We start from the raw sequence: 18,684 nt of genomic DNA, 5'->3' as shown, positions 1-18,684 counted from the left end.
GGGAGCTCATCAGCAGATGGGTGAACACTCCAGGGGCTCCATCTCTCTCTCAACATTTAAAAATATGATGATGATGATGAAGAGGAAGATAAAGATGACAGAGGAAAGGTTGAGAAATTTCAGCAGAAAATGAATACCTCTCATATCCTAGCATTCCAAGTGGCTAATTAACTAAAGAATAAACGCATGTGTATAATACATATTATTACATTATATATTTTATGTAGTCTATATTACATACCATATACAATATAAATACAGTAGATTATATAATACATAGTAGTAAATTCTCAAGATTTAAGAAGCTACTAATAACATAAATAAAAATAATACATTCTAAATGTGAGATAGAAAACAGATCAACAACAATGAGAACATACTACCTTTTAGGAATAAAACTATGCTGTTGGGCCTGGCGTGGTAGCCTAGTGGCTGAAGTCCTCACCTTGCATTCTCCAGCATCCCATATGCATGCTGGTTCTAATCCCGGCTGTTCCACTTCCCATCCAGCTCCCTGCTTGTGGCCTGGGAAAGCAGTCGAGGACAGCCCAAAGTCTTTGGACCGTGTACCCACAGGGAAGACCCATAGGAGATTCCTGGCTCCTGGCTTTGGGTCAGGGCAGCTCTAGTCATTGCAGCTGCTTGGGGAGTAAACCAGCAGACAGAGGTCTTCCTCCCTGTCTCCCTTCCTCTCTGTATATCTTTTAAAAATGTCTAACATACTCCTAGCATATCTCTACCAATTTCCAGTAAGAAAAAGGGTGAATGAGCATATGAAGTTACATATAAGGGTGAAATGAGTAAAATCCAAACTAAGAGAAATTTTAAAGACAAACAATTCAGTTTCTTCAACCAAAAAAAGATAGCAAGAACCTATTAATGAGTCTTAAATACCAACCAACCATAATGTATGAATACAGACTCAAACTATTAAATAATGGATAGTTGACACTATCAATATTATTATATTTTTAGAAATGTTAATAGTATTGTTCACAATTTTAAAAAAGAAAAAGAATCCTTCTCTTTAGATATATGCAATAAAACATTTTTATTGAAAGAACTACATAGTGCCTAAAATGTTTCAAAATAATGTGGGGATGCCCAGTGTGATGATGTCACCTCACACACACTGGGATCCCATATGGACGCCGCTTTTAATCCCCGCAGCTCCACTTCCCATCCAGCTCCCTGCTTGTGGCCTGGGAAAGCAGTGGAGGACAGCCCAAAGCCTTGGGACCCTGCATCTGCATGGGAGACCCCGAGGAAGCTCCTGGCTCCTGGCTTCAGATTGGCTCAGCTCTGGCCACTGTGGCCATTTGCAGAGTGAACCAGTGGATGGAAGATCTGTCTTTCATTCATTCTCTTCGTAAATTTGCCTTTCCAATAAAAATAAATATTTAAAAACTTCATTTAAAAAATAATAATGTGGGCAAGAAAAGGGATAGACTGTAAAAGCATGTAGATGGAGAAATGGCCACAGGGTCACAATTCTTGACATTCATCTGCCTATTTGTGGTACATATTCAAATTTCACTAAATAAAACCACACAGGGCTCAGTGGCATGAAACAAAGTGTTCATGCTTGAAGAACAAATTCCGGACCTGTGTTGTATTAGGGTGGGTTGTCATCTGTGATGCCAGCAACTCACATGGTACTGGTGTAAGCCCTGACTGCTCCACTTCTGATCTGGCTTACGACTAAGGAGCCCGAGACAGCAAGGGAAGAATGGCCTGCATACTTCAGTCCTGCCATCCATGTGGGAAATCTGGACAGAGTTCCAGACTTTGGTCCAATCCAGTTCCAGGGACTGTGGCCATTTGCAGAGTGAATTGGTAGCTGGAAGACCTCTCTGGCCCTCCCTTTACTCTCAAGTAAATACTGCCTTTCAAGTAGATAAATATTTTTAAAAATAATCAATCCACAGATATACGTGTTATATCTCTCAATTGTTTCTATATACTATATAATGGATACAATACAAATTAACTAAGAAAACATACTGCTGGAGTGCAGTGAGGTCAGGGTGAGTGGGACAAAGAATAAGGCAAAACCACACTGCTAAAGAAACCTGGCAAGAGCTGCAGTCTGTGGCAGCATTCTGAAACACTGTGACAGTGCTCTTGCAAGAACTCCTGCAGTCTGTGGCAGCATTCTGAAACACTGTGACAGTGCTCTTGCAAGAACTCGCAGCCGACAGAAATCTGAGTTAGGAACTCCCACACCGCCTTTGAAATTGGGTTCCGTTCTGTAACAGGGGAAGCTGAGTGTGGTTTATATAGATTGTGACAAATACACTAAGATGTTAACCATAGAGAAAGCTGGATGCTGGGTTTATGGGAAAATTTGGCAGTATTTTATAATTTTTGCTTTATAAATTTAAAACTATCCTGAAATAAAAAAGTTTAAAAAATGTAGTTCTACCAGGAAGGGAGGGGGCAGAACCGGCAGGGGAACAAGGGGTGGTTTCCTTGCTGAACAGCTACTCCCACTGGAGACCGTGAGCTGAGATGGGGGTAGACCTGACTAGGCAGGGCTACAGCACCTGTGCGCCTCATGTGGCCCAGATCAGGGAAAAACCAGGCTGGGCTGATTATTCCTACTGGTGCAATCTACAAGTAGAGTGGGTGAGGGTTGTTGGGGCTTAGCCACAGCATCAGCTGGCAGAAGCTGGCACTGGGGGTTAGTTCTGTCAAGTTAAACCACAGAACCACCTGGAGAGTGCATAATCTGGGAGTGGGAGTGGCCTGGGAGGGAAACAGTGGGCTCCTCCCTCTTGGATTACCACCCCCCACGGGAGGGCATGAAAACTAGGGGCTGGGGTGGCTAGACAGAGACACCCAACAACATCCGTGAGGGCTGGATCGTTGAGCTGGTTAGATGGAACAAGGTTTTAATACTCATTGACATGTATGAGAGCAGAAGGGGATGTGGGACAGACTGGCCTAGTCTGCCACACATACTGGCAAACTAGGGCAGGGGGCGGGCCTGGTGGGGGTTATTGTGGGTCACTCCGACTGGGCTGCAGCTCCCACTGGTTTATGTGAGGGCCGAGTATGTGCTGGGCAGAACCAGGCTGGACTGCAAACACCCACTGGTTCCAGTGGAAGACAGGGATGGAAACAGAACCAACCCAGCAACTGCAACCACCAGCTGATCGGGGCAATGGAGTGTACCGGGCCCTGTGCTTGCTAGTACATACAAGAATCTGGTCTGGGAACACCTCAGACAAAGTTTCTTTGGGGATCCCCCCAATCGAGCTTTCGGACTCAGAACACTAACTATCAAATGACAGAGGACAGAACAAGTCAATCAACCACTTCAGCTATATGTTGGCAATGAAGATACTGGGCAAATGGAGACTATATGATGGACTATGTTAATCAGTGGATTCTCCAACGACCACATCATGCTTGGAGTGGTGAGAGTGGCAGCAATTCAGAATTGTTGAACTATCAAAACCACTTGAGCAAGACCCTCGGAGCATGCCCCACATCTGGGACCTGGGGTGGGTGGGAGACTGGGTGGGGCTTCTCCCTTAAAATCTCCTTTTACATCAGATATATTAAGGAAACAATAAAAAAAAAATGTAGTTCTGCTCCTTAATTTAACAAACCCATTTTATTACTCCAAATATCAACATATATTTTTATCATACTTACCAGTGTATTTCATTGAGAAAGATCTCAAAACACATATATTTCAATGAGTAAGGAATGAACTATGAGCCACACATGTCTTATTTCAACTAATACCTCATTTTCTGAGAATGTTCTCAAACAGGGAGGAAATAAAAAACGAAGACATGGTTGAGAGGCGGAGCAAGCGGAAGCCACCAGCAGGAGGAACCGATTCCTTACCCTATCACATCAATCACGTCCATGAGGTCAGGGTCAAGCAGCATGGCAGCGGAAATCGGCTGCCAGAGATTATCACTCGCTATGATTTTCACATGCTGGAGACCTTGAGAGTTCAGCATTTTCCTTAAAACCTTTTGGAGCAACAAACAGAACACAGGAAAGGTTACACAGGAGTTTGCAGGGTTTGAATTGCAATGAAGACAGCCTAAATAACTCCAAAATCAAGCATGCTGGCGACATAGTTTCCATAATACCAGAGTACTTCAAAAAGCACGTGGAAAATGTATTAAGAGAAGGTTATTTAGGGACAACAAAATCTTGAAATCCATGTGTAAGAGGTGCCTTCAGAAAGTTATGAAAAATAAGCAGTCTGAGAAGATTATGCATGAATTGCAAATTTGCATCAAAAATAAACTTTTCTTTAAAGATTTATGGTATTTATTTGAAAGGCAGAGTGACAGACAGAAAAAAGGCAAAGGCAAAGATCTTGAGAGATATCTCCCCAATTGCTTCAATGGCAGGATTTGGGTTAGGCCAGAGCCAGGAATATGGAACTTCATCCTTGTCTCCACCATGGTGGCAGGAGCCAAGGTACTTGAGCTGCCATCTGCTGTTTTTCCAGGAGCATGAGTGGGAAGTTGGATTGGAAATAGAGCAGTTAGCAACTCAAACCAGCACTCTGATATGGGATGTTGGAATTACACCCATTCACTTAACATGCTATGCCACAACACAGGTGCCCAACTTAACTTTTCAATTCCATTTGTCCATGAAATTTTTGAAGTACCCTTGTATTTCTCAATAGAAATGTATCTCCTATGGAAAACAAAAGCAAAATCACTATATAATCTATTTCATGAGAAAGTAAAATGAAAAAGAATGGGGAATTCATTGACAAAACACAGCCGGAACACCTACTTTCGTGCTTAGCACTACACTTGGGGCCTAAATGAGCAGTAAAAAGCAACACAAGATACAGCCCTCACCTTTGGGTGGTGCCAAAACTAACAGGGTCTGCTAGAAAACCAGAGGGAAATGACAAGATATGGGTTATCTGGACACAAAACCAGAGCAGGGAGAAGGAAACTTGTGATCCAGAATCAGGAGGAACACCTTTCAAACCAGAACACGTCCCCCAAACATGCCCTCAGCTCTCTGAAACTGTTGGGGGCTGTAGTAGGTCTCAATAACTTATCAGCTAAACAAATTCCAATAAGAAGGAATGAAGGCTTTCATAAACTTACTTTACACATTCTAACCTATCTGGAACTACGGAAAGATGAAAATTTCCTATTAGGTGACAAATAACAAAGACTCATTGACTCCATGGTGTAATTTACAATGAGGTATTTTTTAACCAGGTGTACTATGGTATTTAAAATATGTGATAAGAACTAGAGTGGCAATTCAAGTTCATCTTCTAAACAAGCTCAGCTGACTCCGTGAATCACTATGAATCACTGTGAACACTGTAGAAATTATCCGGTTCCCTGGCAACAAGGAAGCCCCTGGTTAAAAAATCCCCCCTGAGATAAGGAAATCACCAATGACAGGAAAGCCTCTGGCCACTGGCAACTTGCCCCGAGTATATATGGTCTCCCAGACTATAACTTACATTGCCGTAGTCAGTCTCCAGCTGCCCTGTTCACCCTTGAAGTATATTTTAATAAATCTGCATTCTACTACAGGTGAAGTCTCATTTCCCAAGACAGACATTTTGGGGCCATTGTAGGGACTTCTCCCTGATCATGGGGAGTCATGCTGTTGGCCTCAGGTGACTGTCAGCCTTGCCTTCTCTGTCTCTGATCCTTGTAAACTAGGAGGGAAACTGAAAGGTCCTTGGCCAGGGCCACTCCCCAGCAGAACTCAAGAGCCCCCTTTCCCCATTCTCCTATACCTAGCTCCCCTTGCTCTTACGTGGGAGGACCCTCATCTCTGGGTTCCCTCTCTCTGTGGCACCCGGAGAATGTCAGGCATGTGCTCCAACAACAAATGATTTGGTCAGGGTGAATTTGGTACACCTGGAAGGTCCCTGCCCTTGGCTGCTCAGTATCTGGGGCCCATAGGGGTCAGGACTCCTGGCTCCCATATTTTCTCAGCTGATCGTCCAGTTCAGAACCATCATTGACTTGAGGCTGCAAGGCCGAGTACAACTCCTTTTTTGTACTTTTCCTTCAAGGACTTGTATTGGTTACCAAGCATCAAAGGTCTCTGTTCTGGGCCACGTTGGGCAAAACAATGCGTCAAGGGCATCCTCCAGTGGATGGATGCCCCCACTGGAGCAGGCACCATTTAAATGGCAGGTCTCCCATCCAGGAACATGTCCCAGAACGGGTTTATGCTGGTCTCCCCTCACACTGTTTGTTCACCACTTAACTGAGATTAAACAAACATTGGTTACTTGAAACTGAAATAATGAAATGTGTGGATTTCTACGTCTATCGTTTTAAATAGCTGGTTCTGTATTTAAATGTTCCATCCAGGTTCTGTAAGTTTTTTTTCTGTGATTTCCATTGTTTACGGTGCTTTGGGATAGTTTTGCAAACAGATGGGAAGTTTTATCTTTCCTCTCATTTACTTCCTCTAAAATGGAAAAATCTGAGAATTTTTTACTTTTTATGGCAATGTGGTCGTAAAAGTTCAGATTAAAAACCTGTTCTCCCCATAACCGGCAGAGTTGAAAACACCGGTGTATCTAAAACTTACACTCACAATGATGGCTTCAAGAGTTCCTAGCGTCACAATGAGTAAATAAAACAGTCACTTCTTAACAGGCCCTGAAGCTTAAAAGGTTAGCTACCACAGCTTTAAGAAAAAGCTAAGTCTGGTTTGCATAGGCTTTTTAACTTCAAGTTCTCAAAATCTGAAATCATCATAGGGCAAAACAACTTCTGTTGCTTTACTTGACACAAGCAGTCAAGAAAGTAAACATAGCTACTTTTAGAGTGTGACTCTACTCATTATTTTAGACTTCCTAAACTTGTTCTTTTGGTTGCCTAATATATCTGACAGACATTTCTTTTGCGTATCAGAATTATACAGAAGTGAAAACCCAGTAAGACAATGTCTGGCACCTTGAGATGATGCCTGTGTCTACAGAACAGAAAAAAAAAAAGATTAAAAAAACAGCTTAACAATGGACTCTGAGTAAAGTTAACCAAAGGACTGCTCCTGGCAAAATTTTCTGTTGCTCAAATGTAGCTGCAAGGGTTACAGACATGGACTCCTAGTCAACAAATACTTCTCTCTTTTTTTTTAATTATAAAATTATTTATTTTTTAAATAATTTTTTATTAATTATTTTGCATTATGTGACAGTTTCATAGGCTCTGGGAATCCCCCCACCCCTCCCCACGCCCCTCCCCCTGGTGGATTCCTCCACCTTGATGCAGTATTACAGTTCAAATTCAATCAAGATTCTTTCCTTGCAAACGTATACCAAGCATAGAGTCCAGCTACTTATTGTCCAGATGGGTTGAACAGTTTCTTGGGGAGACCATTTCTGGTCCGAAGTTAGAGCTGGTAGAATATCATCCCAGTCAATTAAGAGTCCCAATGTAACATCGACAGCAATTTACAACATTATGGAATTGACATGGTTTTGAGTAACCAGTCAAACACTTCTCTCTGAACGTGGGACTAGGTATGGAGCCAGGTCCAACATGATCCAGCAGCGAGGAACAAACAGAACCTAGCTGCGGGACAGCAGATCAGTGACATGCTCAGAAAAAATGTTGGTCCACAAGAAGGAATAAAGGCCCGGCGGCGTGGCCTAGCGGCTAAAGTCCTCACCTTGAGAGCCCCGGGATCCCATATGGGCGCCGGTTCTAATCCCGGCAGCTCCACTTCCCATCCAGCTCCCTGCTTGTGGCCTGGGAAAGCAGTCGAGGACGGCCCAATGCATTGGGACCTTGCACCCGCGTGGGAGACCTGGAGGAGGTTCCAGGTTCCCGGCTTCGGATCGGCGCGCACCGGCCCGTTGAGGCTCACTTGGGGAGTGAATCATTGGACGGAAGATCTTCCTCTCTGTCTCTCCTCCTCTCTGTATATCTGGCTGTAATAAAATGAATAAATCTTTAAAAAAAAAAAAAGCCAATATGGAGTCCTTGTTATCAATCTTAAGCAAAACTCAATGAACTTCAGAGGTTATGGAAGCAGGATTTTTAGGTGTTTACCTGATGGTAACTCTCACAAAAGACTTAGAGAGACATTTGAACACAACGGATGTAACAAGAAGTGGCCCAAATACTTGGATCCTTGCCACCCACGCAGGTGAACTGGTCTGAATTCCAGGCTCCTGGCTTCAGCCTGGCCCGGCCCTGAAGGTTGCAGATATCTATCTGGGGCAAGTCCCAGTGGAAAGATCTCTTTCTGTCTGTTGTTTCTTACAGAAGATCAATTCAAATGTGTTTCTCTTCGAGGGACACATGAGCTTACTGACTCAGCTCCCTTCTTCTCTCTCCTTGGCTAGCCATTGATATGATACTTTTCTCTTAAATTCCACTTCCTGTTAACTTTCACCTCCTTGCATGTGCCATAGCCCATCCCTAGCAACTTGGAAATGAGCTTTTATTCATCCTTCTTAAGATTCCCACCACAGGTCACTTCCCTAAAGACCCCAGGGTCCCTTCTGTGCGCACCTTCTGAGAATCCCGCCTGTGAATTATTCCATTAGAGAAACTATGACAGATGTTTTAATTATCTGTATCTGACTCTCCCCTGCTCCTCATATGCCTTATGGGCAGAAGCAGTACCTTCTAGCATACTTGAAGAACATGCACAATGTCTGATTAGCTAGGTGTTACATAAATGCTTGCAGAATAAATGAGTAAATGAATAAAATGTATGGGATATTATCTGCTTCAAAATATAAAACTTTAAATTTAAAGAAAACTTTTAAAACGCAGAAACCAAGTATAACCACAAAACAGTATTTCTTAGGGAAAGTTACATAAAACAAGACAAATGAGACTGAATAGTAAACTAGGAAAGAGTTTCACATGAAAAATAAAACTTTATTTTCAACAGAAGCTGTTATTATCACAGCTTTTCCTTTTGTGAAAAAAAAACAGTAATAGGAGTTCCTCATGGGGAAGCTTTTGCAAGTTAAAAACAGATAAATATTTAGGGAAAGTGGTTCAAAAACAACAACTTAAAAATGTAAGTTGCTCCCTCTTTGGTAATCAAAAAGAAAATCATGTTATATATAACAACATATTCTGATATCATAAACTTCGCAAAAAATAAGAATAAAAAATATCTGACATAAGAAACTACTACATTTCATGAATGCTTAAAGTCTAAAATAATTATTTTACAATGTTTATCAAGATTCTAAAAGTAACGAATTTTTAAAATAGGAAAATGCAAAGCAGATGTTTAGATAAAAGCAATTTTGGGATTATATACTGAGAACTACATATGTTTTAATATCTCCCACAAAAACATTAAAACGGCTTGAAATTTATGTCACAAATAACAAAATAAGTCACTGTGCAATAAAAAAGAACATCATTTCCTTCCACAAATTTTCTACCAAATTTTTCTACCAAATGAAATGACAAAGAATTATTCACTAATAAAGTCAGGAATATATTAAAATCGAACAGACCTTGATGTAACTGGCGTTAAATGACCTCTCATTCCAAATCTGTAAAACAGAAAATAAGTCCAAAGTGAAAAATTTCAAAAATCAGAAAGTGCTCATGACCATTAAGATGCTATTTCTCACATCAACTTTCACATTCCCTGATAAGTCATTTTCTTTACCTTTTGGAAAATTCCAGAGAATATTTAACTAAAATATTTGAGGGCAATTTTTCAAAGATTTATGTATTCCAGAGACTTTAAACAACAGAACGTTCATTTAGTCAACCAATGCCGACAGTGCAATGCATGCCGGCACCGTACTAGGAACCGGGCGACTAACAGATACGGAGATCTTAGTGGTAATCCTGACAAGACCCCTCTCTGCACACCTGAAAGCTATGTATGAATACGTATGTTGTACAAAAGCAATTCTTTAGGTACACGTAAAGAATCACAATGATATGCTAGATGGCAAATGAAAGCTCTTCGCGAGGATGCAACGAACAAACCTTTCAGGTTCAGAAGCATGAAGTATTGGGTTACAGAGATGAAAAGGAACTTCTACGGCTTTCATTTTTGTAGGAAAAAAAAACTATAAGAAGAGAAATGATTCTGGAGTCCAGGTCCCATCATTCTTTTGACTCCCAGGACACAAGAAAGAGTCCCTTAGGGTGGGGACACTGGAGCAGTAGGTTAAGCCACTGTTGGGGACACCCACAACTCGATAGCAGGGCACGTGGGATGCAGTGCCAGAGCAGCTTCTCATCCACCTGCTTGCCAATGTACGCCCTGGGAGACAGCAGGTGCTGGCACAAGCCTCTGGACTCCTGTCACCCACGTGGGAGGCTGGCATGGAGTTCTAGGCTCCTGTCACCCACGTGGGAGGCTGGCATGGAGTTCCAGGCTGCTGGCTCCACCCTGACCCAACAGCAGCTGAACAGTGAACCAGCAGATGGAAGACTGAGATTTCTCTGCCTTTCAAATAAATAAAAATGAGATAAATAAACCTTTAATAACAAAGAATTTCCTATCAAGGAAGCTCCTCTTATAACATGTGATTATCAAGAGGAAACCAACAGAATAAAATGCATATCTTTAAACGGTGTAGGGAAGGGCCTGGTACAATAGCCTGGTGACTAAAGTCCTTGCCTCATACACACTGGGATCTCATAGGGGTGCCAGTTCTAATCCCAGCAGTCCCACTTCCCATCCAGCTTCCTGCTTGTGGCCTGGAAAAGCAGTTGAGGACGGCCCAAAGCCTTGGGATCCTGCACCTGCATGGGAGACCCCCAGAAAAGGCTCCAGGCTCCTGGCTTCAGATTGGCTCAGCTCCAGCCTTGTGGCCACTTCGGAAGTGAATCATTGGATGGAAGATCTTCCTCTGTGTCTCTCCTCCTCTCTGTATATCTGACTATCCAATAAAACTAAATCTTAAAACAAAAACCATAAACTGTGTAGGGAAGATAGTATTGCTTTAAGAATTAGAATATTTAGGGAAAGCAGCAGAATCAGGTTGGATTCAGTACAAAAATTTTTTGACTATTCAAAGAAGATATACATACACTTAATACAGTCTTTAAATATGGGAAGATTTTATAGGTAAAGAGAAAGAATAAAAGGTTATAGGCAATTAATTTGTGTTATTTTCAGACACCAGTAGAACAAGTTAGTCTCATGAAATGATACCAGTGGTATACAAAGCTCCACTTTGTATAAAAAAAGTAATTTTTATACAAATTACTTTTTTAAAGCATGAATAAGTGTCCCCAAATTAGCCATATTTTAAATATATTACTAACTCCAATATACTCAATGTCCAAATCATGATAACGTTTGGCACCCATTATCCAGCTCACAACATAATAGGCAGTCATCTGGAGGTTCACATACGGCCAGTTGAAACCTTTCCCCAGCCATCCAGGAAACGACCATGGCAACCCTGCAGAGGAGAGGGAAGAGGACCAGGTGTAACGTGTCAAACAATGGTGCTGACACTCCAGGAAACAAGACAGAATTTAAATTAAAGCAAACAAAAAGTAGCAATACTCAGTTAAGCAAAAACCAGTGCAGATCTAACTTATGGAAAGATGAACACCCCACACAAAGCCCTGACACTGTACTAGAATTCCTTATTCATCAAAAGCAGGCTCATACTAAACTACTCCTACACAGTAAGTATGACTATTTCACCAGCATAACTTCTTGCAGTTTAAAGCTACTAAGATGATTAATCACTCGGGCAATTGCATCTAGTAAAATCAAATTTAGTTTCAACAGGGAATTGTTATCTTTGTTAAACCATAAATATGAAGTATATACATATATCCTTTAAAATCTTACTATTTGTAAACAAAAAAATGAGAACAGTAGAAAAACACAAATTAGTAATTTTAATTATATTCCTAATATATCAAATTAAGCTTGACAGTTATGTTTCTTAGCTGTTGAATACATTACCAAACTAGTTCAGCACTGAAAAGCCAAAGTCAAAATGAAAAACGCATATCTTCTCAACTCAGAAGGAATGTCTATGTGTATTATGTAAACAATCTAACATTAATAGAACATCTGGAAACAATGGCAGGCTAAGTCCAGTATGAAGGCCAACTGTGTGTGTAAGTCTTTGTTAGGGCCCTGGTTAGCCCCGCACAGTCTCCACAGTGAAATGAGCTCTGTCCTTGGAAGCAGCCCAGTGGGTGAACATGTGCTACACTGAGTGACATTTTTACTGTTCAGCACATCTCTGGAATGCCCTTCAAAAGTTCATTTGAAAAAAAAATAGCTTATTTTTTTTAATTTAGAAAATATTACTCTTATCCTGCATTTAAAAACTTACAATAACTGCAAAGCAAGTCTTCAAAACTGATCATTAACCTCATTTGACTCACACAGAATGTCAGCCTGTCTCAAAACATTAATCACATTTCAAGTATTGGAAGCACCTCACCCACTCAGGATGTCTGAATACGTTACCGAATGTGTACACATTGCTACAAGACTGTAAAATGAATACAGTCCCATTTGAGCAATTACACAATGATCCTGTCACGCACCTGACTCCTTAGGGGGTTGGGGACCAAATTACCCCCTAGCCCAGGTCCCTGGAAGAGCAACCAACAAACTCCTGGATTACACACACACACACAGCGTTATACATGCCTCTTGTAGAGACAAAAATGTACTACTGCTATAATGGAATGGCCCTTTTACGAATTTTGAGGTAAGTAACTTAGCATCACAGAAAGAAAAAAAGATACAGAGTGGAATTGGGTTCTAAACCTGACTTTGCCATTATCTTCTGAGACTTTAGACTGGTGGCAAAGCTCTCTCACTGCTTTGTGTACAACACAGGGAAGGGTGAGGCCTTCCTACAGACATGTAAGAGAGACCCAGCATAATACTCAAGAGCTAAGACAGGCTGGTGTCTGGCAGGCGCTGCCTTCTGGCTGCACAAAGACTCCAGAATCTGGGCAAGAGCCTAACCTAAAGGGGAGAAGAGTGCAGAGACATTGCAACACCACTTCTTACCCATCAGTATAATATTGGGGTTTCTTTTCTTCGCTTCCTTCATTAGCCACCACTCGTACCCTCGGAAGTAACTCTCTTCAAGTTCATAGTGCATATGGGAGGGCTCGGTACCATCTGAAGAGAGGAATAGAGAAAGGAATTGATACATTAATGCTGCTTCCCAGGGCCACTCTCCTTATATGCACACACTTCACAAAAGCACTATTCCAGTTTCAAACCTGAAAGTGCGCAAAAAAAAAAAAAAAAAAAAAAAAAAATTAAGTAACTTGAGAATGAATGACCAGTGCAGAATATTTAATACTTTCTCATGACCATTAGCATCATAAAGGCTTTAATTAAAACCATAACTTTCACTTATAAGCTAAATTAACAAATTACCATCTCATACAGCTGAACATTGCATAGGACTGCTTTTTGGTGGACTTTTGATCTCTCTGAGATTTTCAAATCACCATAACTAAGTTCACATGACTTCAACTTCCAGCCTTTCAATTCTGGATGTCAATTTGCAGGTTCCTGAGCCCCAATTGTCATACCCCCCACCTGAAGCGTGTGACAGGACCTGACACAAGACTGTCAGGAACAAACAAGAAAGAGAAAATATACACAAGCTAACCATAATCAAATCCTACCCCAAATCTATAGCAGTGAAGGTAACATCACCAGGCTACTAAGTAGGGGAATGACTTTCAAGTTCTCACATGCTCACGCTTCCCCCAGGACCTCTCTGCACCAAGCAGAGCCTAACAGGAAGAGAGGCCCTCCCCACTTCTTAAAGGGAAACATCAGAACTCAGCAGAACGACCTGCTTCTGTCTATACCTCTAACTAGCCTCACAAAATGAAGCTGGCCAGCCACTATTAAGTCTTCTTAACCAAAAAAAAAAAAAAAAAACAAAAAAACAACAAAAAAAAACCATCCTGATAATAAAATACGCATTCTCTTGAACTACTGCTACCACCACAAACACAGATCTGTTAATATCTATATATATATGCTTCCATCCACCAGCACACTAGCAGCAGCACAGTACACAAATGATATCTATGGAATCACCTAGAAACAATAAGTGACACCTAAACACTGACAGACTTTTTCTCTTCTTTCTGGAAAAGGCATTTTATTTTACCCCTTGATAACACGTACTTGACAAAGCCAATTAAAATGCTGACAATGAAGACTGAGAATGGAGTACAACCAATTTTGACTTCAAAATTCACAAATCATAATTTCAAAACTTCAAAATTTAACAAATCATAAACTTGAAAAAGCTGCAACTCTGAAATACTAATCACTTAGCTTTTTAACTATATATTAAGAACACCTTATATTCTACACAAAATTTAAAACTTTTATAACTTTTTAAATTTCAAACTCCAAACGGTCCTTATATTCTGATTTACAGTTTTAGGAAACTTCAATTAAATAGGTAAATCAAAATCTGAACACTCTTTTTGATGGAAAACTTATATTTCTATACATTTTTGCTAAATTACAAGTAATAAAGAACAACGAGAAACGATCTACTCAGCAGTAATCAATCTTGAGAGTTGGTACTCTTTATATTCTAAAATCACCATCTATGTGGTTAGAGTGGATCAGAATGTTGGGGAGAAGAGAAATCCTATTTCCCAAATACTCCTACCTGTTGTCTGCCCATCACCACCTATTTCGACTTTTAGAATATGCAAAGAGGCACCAAAGTTTGGCTGTGGAAAAAAGTAAAAATATTAACACTGTGCTTCATCCTAGGAAGACATTAGTTTGTTACTGCCTTTGACCTCTGCGTTTTATGGATGAGAAAACAAAAGCAAAATCAAATAACAACTGAGTTTGCAAGCAATTTTTCATCTTGCAGAAACCAAAATCAAGGGATATTGTTTGAATATTTCAGTTAAGACACCTGCCTCAGATGATATCTGTCTTTGGCTCCTGATTCCAGTTTCCTGCTATCGCAGACCCTGAAGGGCAGTAATGACAGCTTAGTTAAGTAGGTGTCCTACCACCCAGGTGGGATACCTGGAGCAAGTTCTGCCTTAGCTTGGCTCAGCCAAATCCATTACGGGCAAATGAGAAGTAAACCAGCACACAGCAGCCCTCACTTGCTCATTCCCTTGCCCTTAATGCCGCTAAAAAGTAGCTGTTAAAAAAAAAAAAAAAAAAAAAAAAAAAAAAAAAAAGAACCCTAGAATTGTGAATCTGATAAATACTGTGGGTTCAATTCACAAGACAATTTCTAAGACATCACAAGTACCACAAAATGATTTTTGTTTCTCATTACCTTAAAGAGATAATCCAATATTTCAGAACGATATGGTTCTGGATAATTTACTAGAAGTCGGGAGGTTGCCTGGAAAAAAAAAAGTTTTCAGAAGTATGAACAAAACAAATCTGGTCATGACTACTTGCCTATAATGTTCATGTGCATGCTTAGCCAGTTCTAGGGCAACGTGGATCTGTGGGAAGTCATTGCTCAGGTTTGTTATCTGCCCTTGCCAAGCACTGCACAAATGAGGACACTGTTGTCCACAAGCTGAAACGTTCCCTTCCGCTGGGATGAGAGTTGGCAGGAAGTGAAGCTTGCTAAAGTTTCAGTTGAATTTTGCGATTATAAATTTATCTTGAAACTCAAGCTTTCTATCTTAAAAATCATTTGTCAACAACAGTATCTATGGACTAGAACGTGTGAGATATATATCAGATAATTTTCCCTCTACTATCTTGCAGGAAAAATATTATAAGCAACGGTGCTGAAGGAAGCACTATCACCCTCATCACTCTTGTTAAGAACGACCTCAGGGGCCCACACTGTGGCATAGTGCATTAAGACACTACATGCAGTGCCAGCACCTCATATGGACATCAGTTCGAGTCCCAGCTGCTCCACTTCCAATTCAGCACTCGGCTAATGTACCAGCAAAAGCAGTGGAAGAACCAACTGCTTGGGCCCCTGTAACCATGTAGAGACCCAAGGAAGTTCTTGGCTCCCAGTTTAGCCTGGTCCAGCTTCAGCTGTTAACAGTCATTTGGGGAGTAAAGCAAAGAATGGAAGACTGTCCCCCCTGCCTATCTCTCTCTCTCTCTCTCTCTCTCTCTCTCTTTCTCTTTCTCTCTCCAGAGAGAGAGGATCTCACATCCGTGACAGTTGGTGTTATAAGTGTTCCACTTCCAATCCAACTCCCTGTTAACAGCCTGGGAAAGCACCAGAGAATAGGCCAAGTGTTTGTGTTCCTATCACTCACATGAGAGATCTGAATGAAATTTCTGACTCCTGACTCTGGCCTGGCCCAGCCCTGTCTGTTGCAGCCATCTTGGGCGGGAGGGGTGGGGATGAAATCTAACAGATGGCAGATTCTGTCTTGTAAGTAAATAAATCTTTTATAGAGATGTCATTTGAGATGCCTACATCCTACACAAGAATACCTGAGCTTGAGTCCCAGCTGTTTCTAATCTCAGCTTCCTGATAATGCACCCCTTGGAGGCAGCAGGTGGTGACACACCTATTTAGGTCCTTGCCACCCAGGTGTAATACCCACACCAAGTCCTGGCTCCTGGCTTCAGCCTGGCCAGCCCCTACTACTGCAGACATCTGTGGAGTGAACAAGTGGATGAGATTCGCTCTGCACCTGTCAAGTAAATATTTAAATTTCATTGTGTTTAGGGTAGGCACTGTTGCTCAACAAGTTAAGCTACTTCTTAGGATGCTGTTTCAAGTCCTGACTATTGCACTTCCAATTCAGCTTCCTATTAATACATTCTGGAAGGCAACAGATGGTGTCCCAAGCACCTGCCAGTCACATGGGGGGCCTGGATGACGTTCTGAGCTCCTAGCTTCAGCTTGGCCCAGGTCCGGCTGTTGTGAGCACATGAAGAGTGAAACCCCAAAGGGAAGCTCTCTAGGTATGTGTTTCTACTTTCTCCCTCTCCCATGTGTGTATGTGTCGCCCTGTTTTTCAAGTAAAATAAACCTTTTTTAAAACCACTGTTCAAACCTGCTTAAAAATTCAAATTGCTAAATTTTATACCCAAGTCTCTTAGTTATTAAATCCTACTTCTGGCACTTTACCCGTTACCGATCGCATAGCTCTTATCGAGACATACAGCTTTTTCTTTCCTTTTCTTCTGACCTGGAGCAAACTCCACAGTCCCATTTGAACAACAGGCTCAAACTCCACCTCTTCAAGGAAGAATAAAGTCTGCCTCTGCCCACTGATTTCATTAAGTGCTTGAGACCAGGGCCACAGCTCTAACATCACGCTCTAACCCAGTGCCCTAATCACTGCTTTGCTCTTCTGTGTCAGCCCTCTAAACTCCCTGAGGACATTCTTCTTAATAGCCACTTCTCTGGTTTGGTTTTATTGTTGTCATTGCCCTGGAACACGCCAAGTGAGGTAGGTGGCTTTGAGTCAAATGAAGTTGCACTTCGATTTTGTCATCTATAAACTATGCAACCGAGAGTAAATTACTACAGCTCATTCAGCTAGTCTAAGAGTAGTGTTCCTGAAAGGACAGACAGCACAGCACCTGACACACTGTAAGCTCTCAGTAAATGGCAGCCATTGTCTAGTTTTTAATTACACTATTCTCCAGGAGCTTAACAGAACCTCAAATAAAGTAGACCCTACTTAAATGAATGAACACTAGATGAAAATTTTTCAAAGTGAAAAAACAGAACTAAAAGTTTGAGCACAAAAATATTTTACATGCATACACTTAAATACATAAAAGCGTTATTCAAAAGCTTTGTGTGAAGTATGTATTATGAAAAAAGAAAAAACTAGGCATGGCCTCCCAGTATGAGAGCACATTCTTAACTACTGCACCCACATGCCGTCCCTATCTAATATGAACATCAAGTGCAACGGTTCTTACACCTTTAAAAAACTATGCCAGGTACCAAGGGTTCCAAGAAGTTTAAATGAGTACAAAAATACAGTGCTGCACTAGTTCCACTCAGTGTTGATCGAGCTTCTGAGATGAGCAATGCACTCTAGCTGGGGACACCATTAACTGGGCATACTCAATCAGATTAGATAGGAATTTTCTACTTGAGTAACGAACGGATTCTTCCCATCTTACTAATGTTATTTATAGCTAACCAGACCTTCCATTTTTCAATAGGCTAGTAAGTTAGACCTAAGCAAAGGTTTCAGAGAGACTGAATTTTCATTTTAAGAAATACTGGCTATCTCAGGTTTAGATAAATATATATGGTAGCAACCAAGTGCAAGGAAGCAGTCAAGTTCTAAGTTGAATGGAAGAAAGCAAGTTGCATCTGATCAACCCAACAAATCCAAGCCTTTTAGAGTCATGCCTTAGCTTCACATCCGCTCTGGCTTACAAACCATAAAAATCCACCTAAAGATCTAGCACCTTAAAACCCACTGGCCCAAAGATTATTAAAATGGGGGTCGGGGAGTGAATAAAAGTTACAAAGCACACGGGACAGGTAACTTTTATGAGGAATCAAGAACAATCCTGGCACTGACACTGGCATTCACTGCTGGAGGTCACCTTTTGGTATTTGTGGAGTGATCCAGCAGGCGGAAGCTGGGACTTTCTACCTCTCTCTCTCTGCCTTAAAAGTAAATAAACCATTCTTTAAAACAGAAAACATATCTACAGACAGACAGCTACTCCACAGTCGCTCCTCAGAAACAACCTGCTAGTCACCAGAGGCAACGCACTTCCCAAGCCATCCATCCA

The 18,684-nt window shown here is 41.2% G+C and overlaps 1 protein-coding gene across 2 annotated transcripts in view; it reads right to left on the bottom strand.

The window, feature by feature from the left end:
- Positions 1-18,684, bottom strand: part of GALC (galactosylceramidase) — a 46,715-nt gene that overhangs the window by 27,054 nt on the left and 977 nt on the right. The window contains exons 2-7 of one of the 2 annotated variants that reach the window (XM_058655190.1): positions 15,260-15,328; positions 14,624-14,687; positions 12,979-13,092; positions 11,250-11,389; positions 9,473-9,511; positions 3,862-3,992 (exon numbers count right to left, since the gene is read on the bottom strand). In XM_058655190.1, the coding sequence (XP_058511173.1) occupies positions 3,862-3,992; positions 9,473-9,511; positions 11,250-11,389; positions 12,979-13,092; positions 14,624-14,687; positions 15,260-15,328 (557 nt within the window). Of the gene's footprint in view, positions 1-3,861; positions 3,993-9,472; positions 9,512-11,249; positions 11,390-12,978; positions 13,093-14,623; positions 14,688-15,259; positions 15,329-18,684 lie in introns of those variants that run through there. The other variant, XM_058655191.1, reaches the window with a different exon arrangement.

Source organism: Ochotona princeps, chromosome 26 (genome assembly GCF_030435755.1).
Source record: "Ochotona princeps isolate mOchPri1 chromosome 26, mOchPri1.hap1, whole genome shotgun sequence".
NCBI classification, from domain to species: Eukaryota; Metazoa; Chordata; class Mammalia; order Lagomorpha; family Ochotonidae; genus Ochotona; species Ochotona princeps.
This window is presented reverse-complemented; position numbering and strand designations above follow the sequence as displayed.